The sequence below is a fragment of the Lacerta agilis genome, chromosome 15 (assembly GCF_009819535.1).
Source record: "Lacerta agilis isolate rLacAgi1 chromosome 15, rLacAgi1.pri, whole genome shotgun sequence".
In the NCBI taxonomy this organism is placed as follows: domain Eukaryota; kingdom Metazoa; phylum Chordata; class Lepidosauria; order Squamata; family Lacertidae; genus Lacerta; species Lacerta agilis.
In genome coordinates this window covers 23,255,591-23,278,049 of record NC_046326.1, presented here as the reverse complement: position 1 = coordinate 23,278,049, position 22,459 = coordinate 23,255,591, and the positions used below count along the sequence as shown (strand labels likewise).

Below are 22,459 nucleotides of genomic sequence, written 5' to 3'. Positions count from 1 at the left end.
GTTGCATACTAATGCAGTGGCAGAGAGAAGCAGCAAGTATCAGAAGCTTATGAAACAACCCTGATAAAGTGCCCTTTTAATGCATGGTCTATGCCAACTGATCTACAGACTTAAAGCAGAACCACTCAAAAGGTCTCACAATGAAGTATCATCCCCACTCATAATAATATTGATAATACACAAGTGTACAGATGAATTACACCCAAAATGGCTGTTTGGTGCATTCAGGGTTATTTACATGCTTCATCCTGGCTCATTCACTGAAATGCAAAATTCATCTGCCACCAAGATATTAAGCAAGACCTGCAGTTACCCTCTCCATCCAAAGACACCAAGTGAGCATTCACATCCCAGACTTGCTGTCTCCCAAGTGCCACAGTTTGCAGGGTAAAAACAAAAACAAATGGGCAGCCAGACATAAAATAGAAATGTGCATGCACACGAAAGCTCATACCAAGAACAAACTTAGCTGGTCTCTAAGGTGCTACTGGAAGGATTTTATTTATTTATTTATTTTATTTTGTTTTGAATAAAATAGAAAAATACATAGGGGAAATGGAAAGTCCAGAAAGTACATTTGGGCAGTTCAAATATTCAAGTCATGCAAAATGGTATGTTCAGTGATTACTGTACAAAAGTGGCTGATAATTATGTGAGAATAAAATTAAGGAGTCCAGGCTCCCCTTGAACCCTAGACTAGTGATGTGTGAATCTGTCAATATCAGTTTCTCTCATTTTCTCTGCTCCCTGTCCAATCTTAAATTCAGATCCCAACATTTCCACACCATTCTGTGATTGCTTTTTTTTTTAAGAAAAACCTAATTAAAATTCAGCAGCATCTTAGTGCAAAGTTCTCCTAGGATGTAAATTTGAACTTCTGCACCTGGTAGTTTCAGCAACTGTGCACAATTACCCCTAATATATGTATTTATATGCAGACTTCAGCATGTGACTTTTGAGTAAACGTTACTTGGATGGAGAACTGCATTGCAAAATTTGGAGGTATGTGAATTTTGAAGAATGGCTGGATTTCACTTTGCATTATGTTTTGGAAAGTATGGATTAGGCAAGTTCACTTCTGAATGCAAACTGAATTGAATTTCTCCCCCAGCTCTGCCCCATACACATTCATTTCTCTTCCAGTTTCCCTGTAAACTGCATGGCTGCTCTCCAAAGGGTGTTCACCAATGATTCTACTAAGAAGAGAATAATTCTAGAACATGGAGACCCCTTTGCTGAGAAATCCTGTAGCATTGTCAGTGTTATGATAAGGGCAGTTATGCTCTTAATGGGGACTTTAGGTCTATTATTTATTTATTTATTTATTTATTTATTTATTTATTTATTATTTCCCTTTGTTGTTCATCGTGCATCTTGTGTGAAACTTGACTATAACTGTCTTCTGAATCAACGCTATCAAATTTCAAATATTCCCAATTCTAATGACCCCCCCTTCTATATAAACTTCAAAATGTCATGCAATGTGACTTTGAGTAAGAAAGCTTCTATACACATAGGAGGAAAATGCACAGGTGTATTTTAGTTGGGTTGTGCTTTGCACCTGAATAATAATCATGTACCACTGAGCTGCTCTAAGTGTTGTTTTTAAAAGGTCCCTGACTGTTAGTAGTTCACACTTGGTATAGCAGTTCTGGCCAGCCTCTGTAGCTGCTCCTTTAAGAACAGATTGATGGGCAGAAAGCAGCACAACAGGTATAATGTTCATCATTACACTGCATAAAAACTTACAGCTGCAAATTTCTACACATAATATTGCTGTTAAGGGCACAGGAGGAGGCAAGGCTGACTTGCTTTATTTTCTTATCCTTCTAGCTGGCAGCCCTAAGTTAGCAGTCATTGTGGAGGGTTTAGTTTTCCCTCTCTACCAATTCCAGCATATCCATGGTTGAGAATTAGAACAAGTGCAACTTGCAACAAAATGTTGCAGTGTGGAGTGCTCCTCTGTGCAAGGTTTCAGCCAGCCAAACCTGTTTTGGGAGATACTACTTTCCCTCTCCCCCATACTTCCATTTCCTCTCATTTCAACAGTTGGCTATCATTTCATAGACACCAAGCATGTTAAGTCCATGTTGGGCTGGGTATTTTTTTCCTTTTTGGGGAGGCAATTCCCCTTTTAAGACTTTATCCCCCTAAAGATTTTTCTTCTCTTTCTGCAAACTTATCAATCCTTCTTATGTATGGTTGGTGACGTTTCATTAGACAAAGGATTGATACTCTGAAAATGGGGTTCACCGGTTGGAGTGGTCTTCCTCCTTTTTCTATATTGCACTACAGTGGTACCTCGGGTTAAGTACGTTTCAGGTTAAGTACGCTTCAGGTTAAGAACTCCGCTTAACAACAGAAATTGTGCTCTAGCGGCACAGCAGCAGCAGAAGGTCCCATTAGCTAAAGTGGTGCTTCAGTTTAAGTATGCTTCAGGTTAAGAACGGACCTCCGGAACGAATTAAGTACTTAACCCGAGGTACCACTGTGTATTGTATCTGAAAAAAAACAGTGATGCTTTTCCGGAGTGCTGAGAGTCACACCGTAAGCAGAGTCCATGTCCCTTGGAACAAAATTATGGATTAAGACTGCCTTTAGGACTGAATGAAACAGTCCTGCTTTCTTTGCCAAGCCAAGGGGGAATGGTGACCCAAGTTCTTTCCCCAAGCACTGGATATCTTTCAGGAGAAAGATGACTACCTCCCCCCCTTGAACCTGCTCTTCCACTTCACCACAGCAACAGCCTGCATGTTCACCTGCCTCCTGCTCTGTCCCAGAAGGCACAAGCAAGCTTGGTGTGAGCCAAGGCTGCCATTATGCAACAGTAAAGATGGGTAAATACCAGTATGTCTATTTCAGTTTCCCTCCATTTCTCATTTGGGGAAAAAATGAGTTCAGTCCTGTATGGTGCCACATCATTTTGTGATTTTCTATTTTTAAGTCCTCATGAAAATTCAGCAGCATCGTGTGAATTTCTACTATACACATTTTTATTTGCAATTACTCCCAATATACAGTGTGTATGTGATTGCTCCTAATATAACACATTTTGCATGTTGTTTCACAGCTAAATGCATATTTCACTCTAGCATGTACATATTTTGTGCAAATTACTTGAATAGAGAACTCCATTGCAAAATTTGGATGTGTGAAAATTCTGAAGGATGGCTGTATTTCATCTCACATATTGTGTTGGAAACAGCTAAAGTTGTTCCGTAAGGACAAACTGAATCAGATATTTTTTCCAGCCCTAGGTAACAATGGTGAAACACAGGAGCAGCAATAGTTACCAAGAATGTGGTGGATTCACTGGGACAGGGGTCCTTTGAGAGAGAGTTATTCCCAAGGATCCCAGACACCAGAACCATCCCTGCCTTTTACAGCCAAAGCTCCCTAAACTAGCAAATTAAAAAATTGTCCAGTAGCATCTTAGAGACCCACTAAGTTTGTTCCGGGTATGCATGCACAGTGCACAGCTACCTACCTGAATCTAAACTAGGAAATGTCTGGCAAATGTCCAACTCCTGAGTTTGCATCAAAAAGGGAAGAGTGAGAGAGTTGTCCCAGGACTAGCTCCCCACCATCATACTGGAGTTCATATTGTCCTTCTTATGTGAAATCTATACAAGGGTTTGCAATCAATTTAGGTGTGAGCTTTCCTCTTTGCAATGATGCTAAGATATACTTAATTTCTAACTCCTTATTCCAGTCTCCCTCTTTGGTAAAAAGAAGATTAAAATAAAGTTCTGCTAATAATCTCACTGATTTAAGAGAAGGAAATGGAGCACATACCAAACTGCAAGTAAGAGAACACAACTGCATGGACAACTCTATCCTTCAAACCCCACAGACTTCCTTTAAATACGGAAGTGGAGTTACACAAAATGACTTCCCCACTATCCCGTGATAATCAGTTCCATATCATTACTCTGTTTCCTGGTGACTTTTTATTTTATTTTAGTAAACACTCAAAATCTCCTTTGAAAAACTGTGTGTGCTTTCCGACAAATCCTGCAGCCAAGAATGTTTCAGCACCATATAGAGCCATAGCTGTCAACTTTTCCCATTTTTTAAGGGAAATTCCCTTATTCCGAATAGGATTCCTCGCAAGAAAAGGGGAAAGTTGACAGCTATGTATAGAGCTCATCCAGACTTCCTTTTGTGCTGCGCTTTCCAGGCACAGGTCTGGAATGGATTTTTGTTTGTTTTTGTCCCGGCACTTTCCCTGGGAAAACCTGCATTTTGCCACTGAGTTGGAGCATATGGCTACCATGGAAAATCTGATTGCTGTTTGCAAATGATTCAGCAGTAAAATGTGGGTTTTCGCTGGGGAAGCGCTGGGTCTCACACACACACACACACACACGCACACAACCTTGCTTAGATGTAGAGCTGTAAAGTCCAAACCTGTGCCTAGAAACACAGCACAAAAGGCGATCTGGATGAGCCCTTAGTTTAAATTCTCCCACTCCAACATACCTACTCATTTGCTTCTCTGGGACATAAGGTGCAGGCAGGAATATTTAGCAATTCTGTAGTATCTCTATCAAGATAGCAGACTGACAGCACTATCTTCCAAGTGTCTATTGAGAAGTCCAACTGAGTTCAACATCCTGGCTGAACATAGGTGGAAGGTGGTGCCCTGTCACCCGTGTTGAAATAAGATTCAACTGTCAATCTAGTCAGCTTTGGTAGATGGATGGAGGGCGGGCTGCCATCAAGCAGCAAAGTGCTATGGGCCAATGCTGCTGGCCACCCCTGACTTGCATGGGAGGGGAGATTAAAAGTAATACAGCAGCATGGAGTCAGAATGGCCATTTGGCAAGAGGTTTTTTGCCTCGGATTCATTATATGAAAAAGCTGGTAATGGCTCAGAGCATTGCTCCTTTTAGCGATTCCCAAACACCCCTCCCTGCTGAAGAACTTTTGGAAGCTATGCTCACAGTGGTATTACTTGCTGCTGATGCTGTAGGGGGGGGGGGAATGTCCACAAAGCAAAATGATTGTAAAATTGATTTTATTGAGAGATTTTTCAAAAACAAGACATCAGTTTCCAACCTGTCAGTGATTACATACACCTGGCATTTAAAAAGAACAATACAAGCACACACTGTAAAAAACATCCAGCTAAGCAAGATTACAATTGTTGATATAAACCTATCTAGAGATGCTAGGTATTATCCATCATAAATTCCACCCTCTCTCTCTATATATATAGCAAGAAACCTGTTCTGCCTTTGCTTTTGAGGACACGTCAGTTAGGAGTCATGGGATCAATTTGTTCCACCCCATGTTGTCTGAGGTGCTACACCTTCCAAATGGTTAGGATTAAAAAAAAAACAAAGATGGTCCAGTTTCGTCTACCAAGTCAGAACAACAAAGTTCAATTCAGTAGTGTCTAAGTCATTTCCCAGGAACTGTATTAAATCACCAACTCCACAAGATTTCTGTAGGTGTCCCTCCTCCCCACACACCAAACTGCAAACTCATAACGCAGGTAACTCACCTGGGCATAGCTCTTGCATGACTTTTGATCTGGCACTGCAGCAGAGATGGGGGACCTTTGATCCTCCAGATATCTGACCTCAACTCCCATCAGCCCCAGCCAGTGTGGGCAATGTCAGGGGTGATGGGAGTTGTAGTCCAACATTCAGAGGGTCACAGGTTCCCCATGCCTGCTCTACAGTGTTGAAGTGATTATAGCATAGGTCAGTGTTCTCAAACGTGGTGTCTTCCAGATGTTTGTGCTACAACTCCCATCAGTCCCAGGCAGAATAGCCAATGGTGAGGGATGATGGGATTTGTGGTCCAGTATATTTGGAGGGCTCCAGGTTAGAGAAAGCTGTAATACATCAAAGGCCAAGTCTAGTTAAGAAACTTGGGTTGTAGTTAACTATCAGAAGCAACAGATTTGTCTGCTGAACTTTGGGGCTCCGTGCATACACTGGTAGCATTATCCCCTCTGAGGCTGCAGTTTTTCGGGACTGAAATGAAAGACCTGCCATAGTTAGTCTCCAAGAAGAAGCATATTTCACACATGATCCTTGTGCTGCAGAAGTCTCCTGTTCCCTCTTCAATGAGCATCAGGAAGACAAGTAATCCAGTTCTGCTGAAGGAAGAGAGGTTACAACAAGAATGTGAAAACCTGAAAGAAGGGTCAGAAATGTGCTCAGTTAGGAGCTGCAAGCAAAATGAGTTATGGACTATATCAAAATGAAAGTCTCTGGTGCTTAGCAGTAGTCCTGGGTGCCTGAAAGCATGCACACACATGCGCTGTGTTTTAGAACTGAAGATCTAGCATTAGATGAGAAAGTGAATGAGCTCTGATACAGTCAAGCAGAATGAAAAGAAGATGTTGTACTTCATCAAAATCAGCAAGTTGCCTCCAGAATAAATGCAGACTGACTGGCAGAAAGAATTGCAGTCCTGCTTGTAAGAAGACATTTGGCATCTCTTTTGGAAAGTCCTTTTTCTGCATCCTGGTTTTCTACTGCCTTTGAAACATGGGAGGCCTTTAGTCATTCTTCTTAGTCTGGCAAAAGTTGTTTTCAGTAGTCTGCACATCAAGCAGGTCCTCAGAGTGCTGCGTATTCTGCTGCATGGATTGTTGCCCCTACGTGGAATTTCAGCTCTCCCAGCTACCTCAGGTTTAAGTAGGTTTTCTGGTATAGGTTGCATTCTGCAAGAGTTAGCAGTTGACTCATCTGGAAGCTTGACTTCCGATACTTTGCATTCTAGGTTGGGCCAGAGGGTCTGCAGGTAGATTGACTTGATCACTTTCAGATCCTGGTGTCAACAATCATAGTGTCAGGAAAGGAAAAGGAGACCATCCATGGGCCAGCAAGTTTAAAATTCACATAAAGCAAGCAGTACAAGGTGTCAAATATAGCGAGGATAAGGCAATCCCAGTAAGTGTGTCACCTACTCACCCTTAAATAAGTCCATTAGAGCCATCAGATATGTCCAGATTTCTTATTCAATATGTTTCCCGTATTCTCTCCCCCCCCCACAACGGCTCACACACTTGTGCAAGAGCCCAGATCTCATTCACTCTATATAGTTGTCCTATCACTAGCCCCCATCTTGGCCATCATTATCCAGCAATCAGTCTTTCTGAAGGTTTCTTTAAATGTTTGGAACCATTGTGTGTATTGTCTGCCATAGCATATAAGTCCATCTTTTATGTGCTTGTTACAGTAGGCTGGAGTTCATTGACTGTTGCCTTGAGTACGTAGAGCATCCATGTCTTCATGAGGGGTATCCAGGACAGGTGGAGCATCATTCACGAATGGTTGGCTCTTCGGAGTTTCCATTTTCTTCTGATTGTCTCCATTTCTCTTCACTTCAGACAGTGAGCCTTCCTCCATTATTGGTGAGAGGCGGTATCTCCCAGTGATGCGGAAGACACCTCGTCTCTTTGACCACCTTGACCACCTTCTCCTTTCTTTAGCAGCCCTTACCTTCTTCCTGTGGTTGCGCAGCCCTCTCAGCACCTGGATTTGCAGCATGGCTTGGATTTCTAGCTCCAGGTCATCTAAACTCAAGGTATCTGCCATAGTCATTGTGGCCTGATGGTTAGCACCAGCTGTTTGCACAGCAGACTCTTCGGCTGGTTTCTGAGTTCCAACGTCTTGCAGACCAGATGAAGCCAATGCGGTATCTTGGGTAATGTTTGAATTAGGTGGGCGACTTTCAACTTGCACAGTCACTTCTATAGACTTCTTGGGAGAACAGTTTTTTCCAGTTGGCATGGAAGCATCCTGCACCCCTGGTGTAAACTTTGAACTAGGTGGGTCTCTTGCAATGTCCTCAGTCCCTTCTATAGACCCCTTGGAAGTACAGATCTCTTTGGTCCCCATGGAAGCATCCTGTGGTCTTGGTGTAAACCTTGAACAAGTTTGGTGGTCTGTATCCTGCCCAATCTCTTCCATAGTCCTTTGGGGACAATAGCTCATTCTACTCCCCATGGAAGCATGCATTAGTCTTTGTATAAACTTTGGTGCACCTGGGGCACCTGCAGATCGCATAGTCCTTTCTTGCTTAGTCCTGTTGGGATAAAAGCTCTTTCTAGTGCCCATGGAAGCATGCCAGGGTCTTCGTGCACAAGCACCGAATGAAGGAGATGTGAGTGTATACCTTGGAATAATGGGGGTCACTTCTCGGGACCGCTTGCTGTTCCTGTTGCCCATGCTTGAGATCTTTCTGCAACAAGTTATGGAGCAACTTACAACCCTTCAGGGTCTTCTGACAAGAAAGAAAAAGAAATCAGATTAGGAAAACGTCTGTAATTTTTCAGCAACCCTACATAGTGCTCTCCAGATATTTTGGACTATGATTCCCATCATCCTCACCCAGCAATGGTAAATGGTCACAGGTGATGGGAGATGTAAAGCAAAACAAGTGGGGAGGGCATCACATTGGAAAAAGGCTGAACTAGCAGATAGCACTTCACATGTAACAACAGGAAAGCGTTGGCTTGATGATCACGCAGTTATCAAAAAATAAAGTTGGACAAAGTTATGAAAAGCTATAGCTAGTTTGCAATGATTGATACCAGGCTATGGGTGATCTTATTTTCTGCTGCTCCAGAGGGTAGGACCCAAGCAATGGATTCAAATTGACAGAAAGATGATTCTGACTAAGCATTAGTAATGACATTTTGATGGTAAAAGCTCTTCAACAGTGGAACAGAATCCCTTGGATGGTGGTTGAATCTCCTTCATTAGAGGTTTAGGGGTCTGAATCAGAAACCTAATTTGGGAAAAAATGAAGTTTTTTACCTTTGCCCATTCACCTCCAGGGGAGAATCAAAAGATGGTTACAACTTTTTGGCAGAATTGGATGAATTTGCAAGCACGATAGCCTCTTCCGAAGGGTTTAGTCCTGCCAAATTCGAGAACAATAGCTACAGTGGCTTGTTTCTTTTGTTCCTGCAAGGGCAGCCTTTACAATTTAATTTTTTTTGGGGGGGGGGGGGTAAAAAGACCTTACTTAATATTCCCTAACCAGTTGTCTTATGGGCAACTTGTCTGCAAACAACATACATGAAAGAGGTACCCCCTAGGTAAAAAGGTTGCAAAATTGCAAACCAATTGATCTAGGGCTTTCTTCTAGATAAATTTAAAGTTAATGGGAGAGCAGGAGAACAAAAACAAAATTGCTTCCCTCCCTGTGGTTTTATGGAAGTGCCCCAGGAAAGTAACCTGCCAACTTCCAGAATGATGGGGGCAGGAACTAGGGAGTTACAAGGAATTAACAAAAACAAAAACAAAACAAAACAAAAAACACCCCACAACCCAACAGTTTCAGGTTTATATTCTGCTCAATTAGCACCAAAAGTCACATAAACTAAGTGCAAAGACAATTTGAGTGAGCACATGGCACAGAGGCAGAAGGGGTTGAATAACTAACATTTTTTGAGAAAGCACCACAAGCAGAACTAACAAAGCTCAAATAACAGACAAGAAGAAGGCAATTTGAAACACTTTGGAAATCTCATTTTCAGTTCCGGGCTCTTCTGAGAGACACAACACTGAATCAGAAAAATCCCAGGTGGCCTTGTTTCAGTTCTTGATTTGGGCTCTGTCCAAAATCTCTTGCATACCCCACACTCATTTGGAATTCAGCAGGACTTTCTCCCAATAATGACAGAACTTCACACAGAAAAGAGCAATCCAAACTACAGGAAACCAGTAGTAGATAAGGCCAGTGAAATTTACCCCATTCCAAACTCTGTTCAAGAGCAGAGCTACTGCTGGCTAACCGAGCCTGATCATGGCAGAGGGGGAACAAGCCTTCAATCAGGGTTTTGACTTACACCACTCTTTTTACCAGTTTAACATCCACTGGGTTGCTAGTCATGTGACTAAGCACAAACAGGGAGTGGAATAGGGGCAAGTCTCCCCCTGCCCTGCCCTGCCCTGCCCTTCTATACTACCAGAGCAGACCCTTTTCAGGACTTACCCTGGTCTTGGCTCAGTTGCCTTTGGCTGAGCCAAATCTCTTTGCATGAGATTTCAGCCACATCCAAACCCCACTTACAGCTTGATTAGGATCTGAATTTGCTAAAACAGTATCTTCCATTCTGTTTTGTTTATGTTTAACACCTATTCTCTTTAGTACGCTGTGTTATATAAATAGCGTTGTAATATCACAAATATATACACTGCCCCATATGTTCCATTATTTAGTTCAGGTATGTGCTAGGGATGCATATTGGATCTGCGTGTAAGCTGAATTATGAGGTGATTCAAGAATGAGTCTCATGCATCTGAACTGGATCACACCATCAACAACCTTCCAGTGTGAGACTGTGAAACTGTACTTTCAATTTTACGTCGTTCTGTTTTGTTCTTGGAGCTGATGAGAACGGATGCCATTATGCATTTGTCTGTAAATATTATGTAAATAAATAGTAGTTGGGGGGGGGAACAAGGCATCTCGAGCCAGACCCCCTAATCTTCCAAGTGGCTCTGTGGCCATGGCTGCCCAAAAATATGGCTGTATGTGTGTTTTCCTGCTGAGAAATAAAACCATTCTGACTAGAGTTCAAGGAGAGAGGAGATCTTTCATTTTGATGGGCGGGTCCAGCTATTAACCATAGTGACTTATGTTCCCAAGAAACTCCAATTAGTCATTGGGAAGCAAGATTAAAAGCTGTGGTTGTTTTTCACAGGACTAAATCATCAGCTTCTAGGGTGACCCAAATGCCCTGCTTTATGAAGGAAAGTCCAATTTTAAGATAAAGAATCATAAGAAGGGAGAGGAGCAGGAGGAGGGGCTGTGAAGTTGCCCCTTAATGGTTAAGCACCCAGATCACCTGGTCACAGTCCTTCCCTCTATGTAAAAAGGTAAAGGGACCCCTAACCGTTAGGTCTAGTCGTGGACGACTGTGGGGTTGCAGTGCTCATTTTGCTTTACTGGCCAAGGGAGCCGGCGTACAGCTCATGTGGCCAACATGACTAAGCCATTTCTGGCAAACCAGAGCAGCACACAGAAACGCCATTTACCTTCCTGCCAGAGTGGTACCTATTTATCTACTTGCACTTTGTGCTTTCGAACTGCTAGGTTGGCAGGAACTGGGACCGAATAACGGGAACTCATCCCGTCGCGGGGATTTGAACCACCGACCTTCTGATCAGCAAGCCCTAGGCTCTGTGGTTTAACCCACAGTGCCACCCGTGTCCCTGTATTTCTGTTTAAATTATAATAATTGCATCCAACCATGTTCGGGTCAGATGAAACCCAATATACCAATGGACATGAATTGGGTTCATCCAATAGAAGTTAGTTGGATACAGCCCTGCCATTTCTATATTTGCAGATCTGCAACTGTATCCTCTCTTTTGGTGGATACAATGCCTAAGTGACCACCCCACTAGCTTCTAAAGTTCAGATAATAATGGAATATGCCCTCCATGCACCACACCTCACATTTAAGATAAGGCCCTGGTGCAAATTGCATCTTTTAATGAAAACCATGTTTCTTTATTTGCTATAGCTTTATTTGCTATAGCTCCAACACTTTCAAAGGTTTTCCAGTGAGAGGCATGTGAAGTCCCCTCTCCACTGCTCTTCCAAAGATACATTCCAAAGATACATTCACAATGCAAACTTTTCCATGTCTACTCAGACGTAAGCTCCATCAAATTCAAAGGGATTTACTCCCAGGTAGACACATGAGATGAGCCACTACTTATTAAAACAAACAAACCCTCAAACTTTCAAATGTTCATTATTTTTTACCTCTGAAGTTTGATTTTATTTTATTTTTGCTCTTATTATTGTATTTTTTTAACAGGGCACGCTGCTTTGAAATTTCATTGAAAAGCAGTATAGAATTCTAAAAATGATGACAATACCTAAGCATTATCTAAACCCAAGTATTTTTGCAGTATAGAAATGTAATAAGAATATTAATAATACCCCCAAGCAGCTCGATGCAAGTATTCAAATCACTTACCCCATTGCTGGACCACACCTACCCTCAATTAAACCCATACAGGCAGGCTTAAATAGGGCTTTGTGTTACACACAAAAACTTCCTCCCTGAACTTTGGTATTCTGAACATATAGTCCCACTTAGTAATTGTTCCTTTCTATTTAATTAGCCAGCTTGCTGGTTCCTTTTATGATTATGCCAATGTTGCACATGTAACTTGTGGCCACTTTTGATTCTTGCTTGGGAAAGATCAATACCAACAATAAGAGACATGGTGGCAGTTAGTATAATATGGGTTGCAAGTGAGGTGAAAAGGTAAAGCTAATACATCCCCCCCACACACACACATATGCAGACTGTCTAACCAGCTGGACGTCAAATGCAGTGTTGAAAAGATGATTCATTTCTATAATGATAGAGGGGCAGAGTTACATTACTCAGTTTTTAAAATTAAAAACAACAACACAGAGAATAGAGAGGGAATTTCATTATAGATTAAACTGAAATCTGATGTACATTTACTTGAAAGTCCAAATGAATACAGAACATTTCCTTCCGAGTAAATGTAGAGAGCCTCAGGCTACATGCAAGCCAGTATTTGGACTTTAGGACAGGAGTGGAGAACTTCATGCCCAGGAACTGAATGTGGCCCCATACCTCTTTATTTGGCCCTCAGGACGCTCCCCAAGCAATGCCCCTTACCAGTCCTGCTCGGTACATTTCTTGAGTGCTTTTGCCTGACTGGAATAGGCCCTTGTTTTGTGATAATGCCTCTCGCTTGCCTTGACACAGAGGGGTGTGAGTAGAAACCTCTGGCTTTCTGCATGTTTGGAATGTAGCCTTCTGTACAGAAGTAAGACTCCTCTCTTCTACTCCAGTCACATTTTCCTCTTGCCCTGCCCACCACTGGCAGCCTAAGGTGGAAGGGAGCCATTGGCTGGAAAAGTTTCCTCAATCCTGCTTAACATGCGGGAACTACAACAAAGCGTTGCATCGCAGGGTGGCCCGGTTGAAGGTGTGGCTGGCCATGTTCTCTTCAAGGATATTCCATTCCATTCATCCCTGTGTTTTTCTACTCGCACCCACAAAGACGTACTCAGCATTCTGTGGTGAATGCACCCATTCCTCATTAATTCGTTGTGGTTTTACTTCGTTCCAGGGGATCCTGCCCCCCGCCATATTTGTTGCTTGTTATTTTATTAACACTTATTTATAAAGCACCATCAATGCGTATGGCACCGTGCAAATCAAAATAAGAATTCTATCCCAAAGGACGTACAATCCAAAACAACAGAAATAAACAATGCAATAAAAATCAATAGTTAAAAACGCACAATTACATCAGGTAAACAAAACACACACACACACCTGCAAAGGTTGGGTTTGCTGAGCCTGCCGACATATCCCACTTTCTTCACAGTGATCCAATTTTGGCTACAGTCGTCTCATCCATCATCAGCTGACTCTGCTATTAGAGGAAGTGATCACTATTCAAACTCCTGGTACAAGCAAACACCATATTTACCGTTAAGAATTTATAGTGTATTGGACAGGTAAGACCTTCCCCCTGCCTCCTTGGTTAACATATTGTTCAGCCATTGCATTTAAAAGGTAGAATACCTGTTTGGGTCACTTCCGACATATGTTCATGCTGTGTATGCAATATTGGGGCATGTACATGAACTGTGACAATTTGACAGGTAGAATCCCAGTTTCTTCCCTTTTTTTTAAACCCGATCCTCCATATTTGTTAATTCGGTTTCACCTTTGAAATGATGGCATTGCATTTGGGAGCTAGATTTGGAGGAGCAGTGGGGAGCAGGGAAATGACACCCCTAAGGCCGCTTGCAGTCTGGACCTAACGTCATGCAGCTGCCATGGAGGAAAAGATTGGGAAAGAGGTAGCAGAAGGAGACAGAGAAAAGGGCAAAGCTCATTTTCATACCACTAGAACTTGGGGACATCCACTGACGCTAAACGTTGGAAGATTTGGGAGAGATAAAAGAAAGTCTTTCTTCACAAAGCATACAGTTAAACTATGGCACTTTTTCTTACAGGAGGCAGTGATGGCCACCAACTTGGATGATTTTAAAACAGGATAGACGAGTGATTGAGACAGACAGAGACCCTGTTTTGTAGTGATTGATTGTGGATTTCTGCTAGTGAATCCCCCCCCTTCCCCTTCCTTCAAAACCTGTTTCTGACAAGCTCCCAAGCTGGGTCTTTGTTAATTTATTTGCTGTACATCATGTAGCAAATGGGACGCGGTTGGCGCTGTGGTCTAAACCACTGAGCCTAGGGCTTGCCAATCAGAAGGTCTGCAGTTCGAATCCCTGCGGTGGGGTGAGCTCCTGATGCTCGGTCCCAGCTCCTGCCAACTTAGCAGTTCGAAAGTACGTCAAAGTGCAAGTAGATAAATAGGTACTGCTCCAGCGGGAAGGTACGTTAAACGGTGTTTCCGTGCGCTGCTCTGGTTTCGCCAGAAGCGGCTTAGTCATGCTGGCCACATGACCCGGAAAAACTGTCTGCCGACAAACGTCGGCTCCCTCAGCCAATAAAACAAGATGAGCGCCGCAAACCCAGAGTCGTTCACGACTGGACTTAACTGTCGGGGTCCTTTACCTATACCTTTATCTTTATGTAGCAAAGTGAAGTGTGTACTGTTCTTTTAAGGAGAAATATTGTGAATGACTGCAAGCACAGGTGAAAGTATTTAATGCTTGGAAGTCCTGTTCTTATAGTGTAGGGTCGAGATGGAGGAGCCCTTTGATTCAGCTCAGATTTAAAGGTAAACCTCCCTCATTTGTGATACACGCAAACCAAAACAAAGCCATCTTTCAACATCTGCTCATCTGAGTTTTGTGATGCACCTCTCTGGCAAATTAATGTACATATAAATGCATATGTTGGGGTCACACCATACATAAAGATATCTAATGTTACATCCCACCTCAATCTCTGAGTAGTGAGAGACTCAAGGGGTTCCAAACACTTACCCAGGGTTGATTTTGCTTGGAATGAAGGTCAAAAGAGATTGTGGGATATAAAGTTTTATTTACACATATATTTAACATGAGCATAAGATGGAGGGGCTCACAGCATAGGCACCCCTATAGATCTTGTTTTCCCATTAGGATTCCAAGAAAGCCCCAAAGTTCAGCATAGAGCAAGACATGTCCATATGTCTCCAGCTTCCAGCCTATTTTATCTACCCCCAACTCATCCACAACTCTGGCTACTGTTCTTCAGCCAGTCAAAGTCATTTCCTAAATAAAGGAACTAGTTTAGCTGATTTCTCTCCTATAGAGTCTAACCCTCACCCATCCAGGATCATAGGTTTGGGTACCATCCAGGCTGACCGTGCCAACCCCCCCCCCCCCAGGTCATAACACAGAGATTTTCAACCTTTTTGAGTCCATAGCTCCCTTAACCATCTACATTCTTTCTGCAGCACCCCTGTGGGGCCCAGTAGCCCAGTTATGTCACCCCTTGCCCGCAGAGCTAGCAACCTCCCACCCTTTGTCGAACACCCTCCCTTGTGGGGTGTTCCTTCAGCCTCCTCTCCTCACCCCTCTCTTTGGGAGTCCCTGGTATTTGAGCTGCCCCCCACCCCAAAGAGAGGTGCCTCTCAGAGGCACCATTTGCCTGTGGAGCTTATAGCCAGGACTGTGGCAATAAACAGCTGTGGAAGCCTTGGGGAGGCAGAAACATGAGAGGGTGTCAGAGGAGGGAGGGAAGGAAAGAGGGACAGAGGCCAGTGTTGCCTGTGGCACCCCTGACCATCATTCAAGGCACCCCAGGGTGCCAAGGCATACTGGTTGAAAACCACTGTCATAAGAATATATTAGTGAAAATAAATACTTTATTTTAGGGGGAACTGTTTTGCAAATACTGTATGAGTATGTAAAGTGTAGGCAGAATGTGTGCTTTTCTGCCACTGAATCTTTCAGTAATATGTAGGAGGAAGGGAAGATTCAGACAGCAGCCACCAGTTGTAAAGGGGCTGGAGATGTGTGGGTTACGTAAAGCTTTGGGCAGGAGCAGTCTACCTGAGCAGCCAGATCTGGGGATTTCAGCACCAGTGCCCTTACATGGCCATCGTAATTCTTAACTTAACCCAGTGCTTATTTATGGGGGGAGAGGTATAAAATTGAGAGCTAGGTTTTGGCACTGTGGCTTCAAACAAAGGGACTCAAACATTCTTAATTCTGTGCAGGATTGCAGCCTTCTGTTCCTGTTCAGACAGAGGCCAGGGAGGGCAGCTTGCTGCTCCTTTTAAGAGGGTAGCAGAGATGCTCTGACAAGTTTTTATTACAAGCTCCACAATTTTAGCATTCACAAAGCTCCTAAGATCAAGGCCTTGCAATAAAAACCAATCATTGCAGCTACCCCAGAATACAGTTCTTCAGTTACAGAGTATGTTTGGTCTGTTATTTCACCAGTCAAGATAACAGAGTTTTAGGGCAGAGCTGAAGTTTGGAGATGGGAGCAGAAGTTAGTTCAAGATGAGATTATGACCTCACATAATTTATCTCCTGCCAGCACCAGTCAGACATCTTTTATTAAAGAGATCATAACTTTACATATCTAGAGCCTTATCTGCTTCATTCAGAAGGGAGCAAGATTGCTTTCAACTTTTTTAGACACCTTGAGTCAATAAAGGTGAAAAAAAAGTTCCTCCTTTCAGAAAGAACAGAGGCTCCTGGGGAAGATCCGAAACCTCATGAAAATCACTGCAAAGAATGTCATGAATGTTTAGGTCAGATCCCTGGTTTCCTCACTGGAGAACCAGCTCTTGTCTCTTAGTTCTTTCTGGGACAGTCAATTCACAAGAGTTACAAAGTCATATTCTAGATCAGCGTACCTTCAAAAAATCCACAGATGTAAATACACAGGATTACGTTTGTGATCAAGGTTAAAAGAAGAAGACTGGCCCACTTACATGCCGTAAACAGTCTCTTAATCAGCAGAAAACTGGTGAAACTTTTAATGGTATGGGATGTGTATTAGCTAGGCTTTTATTGACAAAACAAAAACTGAAAATCACTAGGTTTGGATGACATCCTACTGAGGGATATCAAAGGCCTCAGCTGTGAAATTGCTGATATTGTAACAAATGTATGTACTTGTTCCTAAGATCAGCCTCTGTAATTGATGGAAAGTATTGTTAAAGGTAAAATAGCCAAGCATTTAGAAGAACAAGGCTTGCTGAAGTAGAATCAGCATGGCTTCTGGAAAGGTAAGATCTGTCTCAAAAACCTATTAGAGCCCCTTGACCACAAGGATCTTGATGCAGGTGATCCAGATGACATAACAGACTTATGGATGAGGAATTGGTTAAGTAACAGTAAGTGGAGAACAGAAATAAATGGACAGTTCTTCCGAAAGAAGGGTATAGAAAGTAGAGTCCCCCAAGGACTGATACTGTTGTACATCAGAACCAGCACCTCAATTAAAAATGATGCCAGCTATGTAAACTTCATTTAAACAGGTTTCTTTTTCATGCCTAGGATGACATTTGCAGCATTTAAAATGTAGTGAGTCACTCTGCAAAAATATTGGGCTAGGGTGGATCAATTGTGTGACTAATATGCTCCTAACAAGATAACTTTGACATACTGAAAGTTGCACAGCCTATCCAAATGGGCAAACAGTACCAGCTTTTTCTCTTTAGTTTTTAAAATGGAGCTACCAACTCCTGTTACTTCCTGGGATGGGGAGAGAGGTGGACAGAGAGTCAACATCTTGTCAGGCTTCCAGACATGAACATATTTCTCAACGAGTCCCAGAAGATTTGCCCTTTGGTATATTAAAGATTAAACTGGGGAAAGGCTGCATATTTTACAAACGTTTCTTGGTTATATTTTTATACTTCGTAGCAATTTTATCACAGGCAAAACAGCTACTTAGTTTTAAGCACAGGGATTGTATATCCCTTTGCCACAGGAGCACAAGCAATCTGTCCTTATAGATATTTCCTCAGAAATAAGTACCTTGAAGTTCTGTGCATTCTGGGCATAAGCCCCAGGAGGCTGCAGCCATATTGGTTTAAAGTAGTGCTGTTCCAAAACCTCTCATCCACTTTCTTAAAACTTTCTTCCCTTTTAAAAAAAGGCATCTGGCTTTTTTAAAATTATAGATTATGTTGAGTTGGCTTTTCTATCAGAAAAAATAAAAGAAAACCCGAGAGGTAAATTTGTTGAAGAGTGGAACAGTTTTTTATGTTACCTGAAAAAGACGTGCAACCTCAACATGGTTCACGCATTGGATTAACTCTTCTAGAACAACTTTGAAATAACAGCTTTAAGATAAATTTGTGAGACTAAAGATGTTATATGACTAGCTTTACAATCAGTGTTTTTTGAATCAATGGAGAGTTGGACAAGGGAAGTCAATGTTCGAATATAATCAAGTTCTTCTTTATGTGAGTATTGAAACTGTTAAAATGAATTGGATTTATGTGTAATCTGTGTTTTCTTTCTAATGCTATTGCAATGTAATTGAACTTAAGCTTACCTGAAGAAGTGTACAATTGATGTAAAGAATCTTTTTTTGTATTATTATTTCTACTTTCTTTTCCTTTTCCTTTTTTGTTATGTACTAAAAACAAATAATATTTTTTTTAAAAAAGTCATCTGTTTTTCTTCTACATTCACAGTGTGCTTTAGAGCTACTTTATAATTTGGAGAGTGTAAGGCAAGGATGGGGCGCAAGCTTCATTCTGTTAGCATTTAATTGGCACTTTTTATTGAGAATATTTCAATTGAACAAAATAAAATAGAAGGAAAACAAACAAGAAATAAGTAAACTGAAATACAGTCAGCGTTCAAAATCCGCACACCCGAATTTTGCAAGCCAAGTCATGTGTTCAAAAATGCATATGATTCACAGTAAGTCTGGCGTGGGCTACACTTGACCCAAACCAAACCTCATTTGCCACTGGTGCGGTTTCACAGTTTATAGAAACCTGATCCTGGACAGACTTATAAACATGATACGGCAACACACACACACACACACACACACACACACACCATAGCGCAACAATAATATCTGTTTTAGAGTCTGTTTCCCCTATTCCATTTTTTGAAGCAATTCTGCAAAATTTAACATTAAGGGCAGGGGGGGGTATTTAGGGGCACCTTGTAACCTGAGGTCCTAGAACAGGGGTCAGCAACCTAAGGCCCATGGGCCACAAGTGGCCCACAGGGGTCGTTTAACCAGCCCATGAGCCGCTCCCTTGGTGAGCCCCCATGCACTGTGCTAAACCGGTGCAGCGCAGTGCAGCGACTCACTTCCACGGCTCTGAAAAATCGCAGATGCAGACACCAAAAATCGCGGGTGCGTGCGCTCACTCTGCTGGAGTGAACCGGATCCGGCAAGGTAAACCTTGCCAACCCCTATCCTAGAATGTAGCCCACTTAGCTTGTGCATAAATAAATAAATCCACTGTGAAGAATGTTTACAGTGAAGCTGTTAAAGACACACAAATCTTCCCAGAAAAATACTGCTAGTTCTGGATTCAAGAAATGCTTCCCTTCCCCAGACATTGGCTGTGTATATGCTATACCTTTAAAGAACACACACACACACACACACACACACACACCCCACACCACAAAGATTTCTGGGCACCATAGTTTATTAAGGGTTGCTGGGAATTGTAAATCTGTGACGAGTAAATGACAGTGCCCAAAATTCTTTGAGGGAAAGAATATGCTTCAGCCATATAGTGTGTACACAACTTATGTTCATGACCATCCATTATCTCCTTTCATCCAATGAAACTGGCTGAAATTATTTAGGTCAGATTATTTAGGGCAGATAAAACAAATTCTTCCTTTACACAGCACATAGTTAAACTATGGAACTTGCTCCTGTGTTCGTGTTATATTCTTAAAATAAGATGTCAAATGGTGCATAGGTTAACTGTATAAAGGTCTAGGCGCTTAAACAGAAACATGTCCCCACAATAGGTCCAGGACAGCAATTCCACTGAAAGAACATTTCATCGCTGGGCAAATCAGTTCTTCAGCTTAATGGAGAAGCATTGCCTCCTTCACATTTTGTTTTAGAAACACTTCACTGACACCATTGCTATTAAATAGTCACTGCTGCGTTCATGCTATGAGGAAATGTAAATAAATGATCAAGTTTCCATCTGTCACTATGTATTTACTGCTTTTTATATAGTCCAATGTCACACTGTGTTGTTTGCTGATTTGCCTTTTCAATGTATGGAACATATGCAGCGAGATGCTGTGCAGGCTTCATCAAACATGTTCTCTTTTGTTAAAAACAATATCCCTTAAGAATTGTACCATGCTTGGGCACACCAGATGGCAGGATGTGACCCAGTTAGTTTGGCATGCTTCCATTTTTCACACCTATTTTGTGAGGTAGCCAACCGACAGCCCAACAGAGGTGAGTGAAGCATTTCATGGGATTAACGTCTAAGTAAGGAATGAATTGTGTGTTTTGAAAAACTTAATAAACTCTATATATATAAAAAAAGAATTACACTTTATACGAGATGTGCAGGAGCAGCTCTACATCTTTTAAATATTTTGTTCCAGGGTTGCCAACTTTTCTTCACGTGAGGCTCCTGCACCTTTAGCTGCTCATTGGCAAGCCGAAGCAGGAACAGGAGGAAGGCAGGGCCACTTCATTGAGAGATGGGCTCAGTGCCAGCAATTGGCCAGGTTAGGCACCGGCTGAGGGTCCAATTTACAGCCCTCCCTGCTGAGCCATCAAATGCTTTTCAGTGGTGAGTGACAGCCAGTGGTTCTTTTGAATGGCCAAACTCATCTTCCACCCACGGTGGCTGGTTGCCATTTTACGTTACCTAAACTGCAATGCCCCAGATTGTAGAATCGTGAAATGAACTGATGGCAAATATCCATAGTCCAGGTAGGACTATACCTGCCACAGTTGGTTGTGTGCTTGGGTATGGGGGGCATCAACAGCACCGGACCAAGGGCCCCCCTCAAATCTGGTGCAAATCCTGCTGAGTGACCAGCAACCTTTGGCTGCTTCTCTCCTTGTACCTATAAATCTCCACCCAACCTGCTTATTAAAAAGAACTCTTACCCAAGTTTGCTCCCCCAGTCCCTTTCAATCCCTTTTCCTTTTGTGCTGGGTCTGTTTAGCCTGTAGGCTTGGGACAGGGATTGACTTGTTTGTAGTTATCTGGGAGCCTTTTAAGGCTAAAAGGTAGATTTCTCTCTCTCTCTCTCTCATGAATAAATGAATGAACACAGGGCTTTTTTTTTCCTAGCTGGAACTCGCTGGAGAATGAGGGAGTCATTCATGGTAAGTTCTGGCACCTCTTTTTCTAGAAGAATAGGAATGAGGAAACACAGGCACTGTAGCTTTTCCCATCCTCCTGCTGGAAAGCCAGTTTAGTACAACGCTCTTTATCCATCTTCTTTTTTTTCAAATGCAGTGCGTATAGCTGAATACATTTCTTCCCCTGTTTCAGTTTGCCTTCATCTTCCACTTATCCCCTCTCTCTAATGTCTCTTAGGGCTTATCCATGCTTACCTTTCGTTCCACTCTTTCCAGGCACTGGTCTATGCTTTAAAGCTCTGTGTCAGAGCACCCATTTTTTTTTAACTCCAAACCTTTCCCAATGAAAACCCGCTCTTTAGCACTCAATAGGAACAAACATCAGTTCGGGCTAGAAAACTGGACTGAAGCACTAGCATTAGAATAAGCAATTAACTAACACAATATTCCCCCCGTTTGAATACACACCTAGGCCTACTCTCTCCAAAACATAAAATTCATTTTAATAGAAATCATGGTTCAAAAGTTGGAAAAGAATTAAGAAGTGGGGGTGGGGGGTGGGGAGAGAAACATAGCCGATCAGCTGATGATTGATCTCACCATTCTATTGATCTGCTTCCCCATCTCTGTTTGATAAAAAGTGGCAGCAGACCTTCCCAGAGGTCTGTTTTTCATGTACTTTGCTAATGGCAGAAACGGGTCCCATGCACAGATCTGTCAAGCATTTGTCTATTTGCAGCAACCATAAAAATATATTTATTGGCAGGTTCCCGCCATTAAAGCCTAGCACACTTAAATCCAAATTGCAGTACACAGACTTTGATAACCCCAGAGCCCCATTAGCCTGGGCGGGTCCATTGGTCTTGCCGGAGACACCCTGCTGGCTTGTATGGTGCTTATCTTTACCGTTAAATTAATGCCCTTGCAAATCTATCCTCAATTAACCAGGGAACTAGCTGGTGCCTTAGATAGGGGCGGGGGGAAGAGGACCTAGAATTAATAGCAGAGGGAGGCCTTGAACAACAGATCAAAAGCAAAGTATAGCTATGCATTAAACCACGCAAGTGAGGAGCAGCAGGTAATTTACATGACTCTTCAGATAGCAAAAAAAACAGGGATACAATTTGGTGTAACTGTCACCTCCTTGCTACGCATCGATCTCTCATTTTTAAATTATTACCTACTTTTTTGCAAGGCTCACTCAAAAGTGCCTAGAAAGGCCACACA

General features: G+C 42.3%; 1 protein-coding gene across 2 annotated transcripts; it reads right to left on the bottom strand.

Annotated features, from left to right (window-relative positions):
* Positions 1-5,009: 5,009 nt before the first annotated feature.
* On the bottom strand, positions 5,010-12,042 carry LOC117060233. Of its 2 annotated transcripts, none has more exons than XM_033172426.1 (3): positions 11,969-12,042; positions 9,723-9,729; positions 5,010-8,247 (listed from the first exon to the last, which is right to left on the bottom strand). In XM_033172426.1, the coding sequence occupies exon 3, from the start codon at positions 8,190-8,192 to the stop codon at positions 7,212-7,214; it is 981 nt and encodes a 326-aa protein (XP_033028317.1). In that variant the 5' UTR covers positions 8,193-8,247; positions 9,723-9,729; positions 11,969-12,042; the 3' UTR covers positions 5,010-7,211. The 2 variants fall into 2 exon arrangements, with proteins under 2 accessions (XP_033028317.1, XP_033028318.1); XM_033172427.1 differs by having other exon boundaries at positions 5,010-8,244; positions 11,969-12,028.
* Positions 12,043-22,459: the final 10,417 nt, after the last annotated feature.

Coding starts and splice junctions, on each gene's coding strand:
- LOC117060233 (XM_033172426.1), bottom strand. CDS start 8,192: ATGGGCAACAGGAACAGCAAGCGGTCCCGAGAAGTGACCCCCATTATT.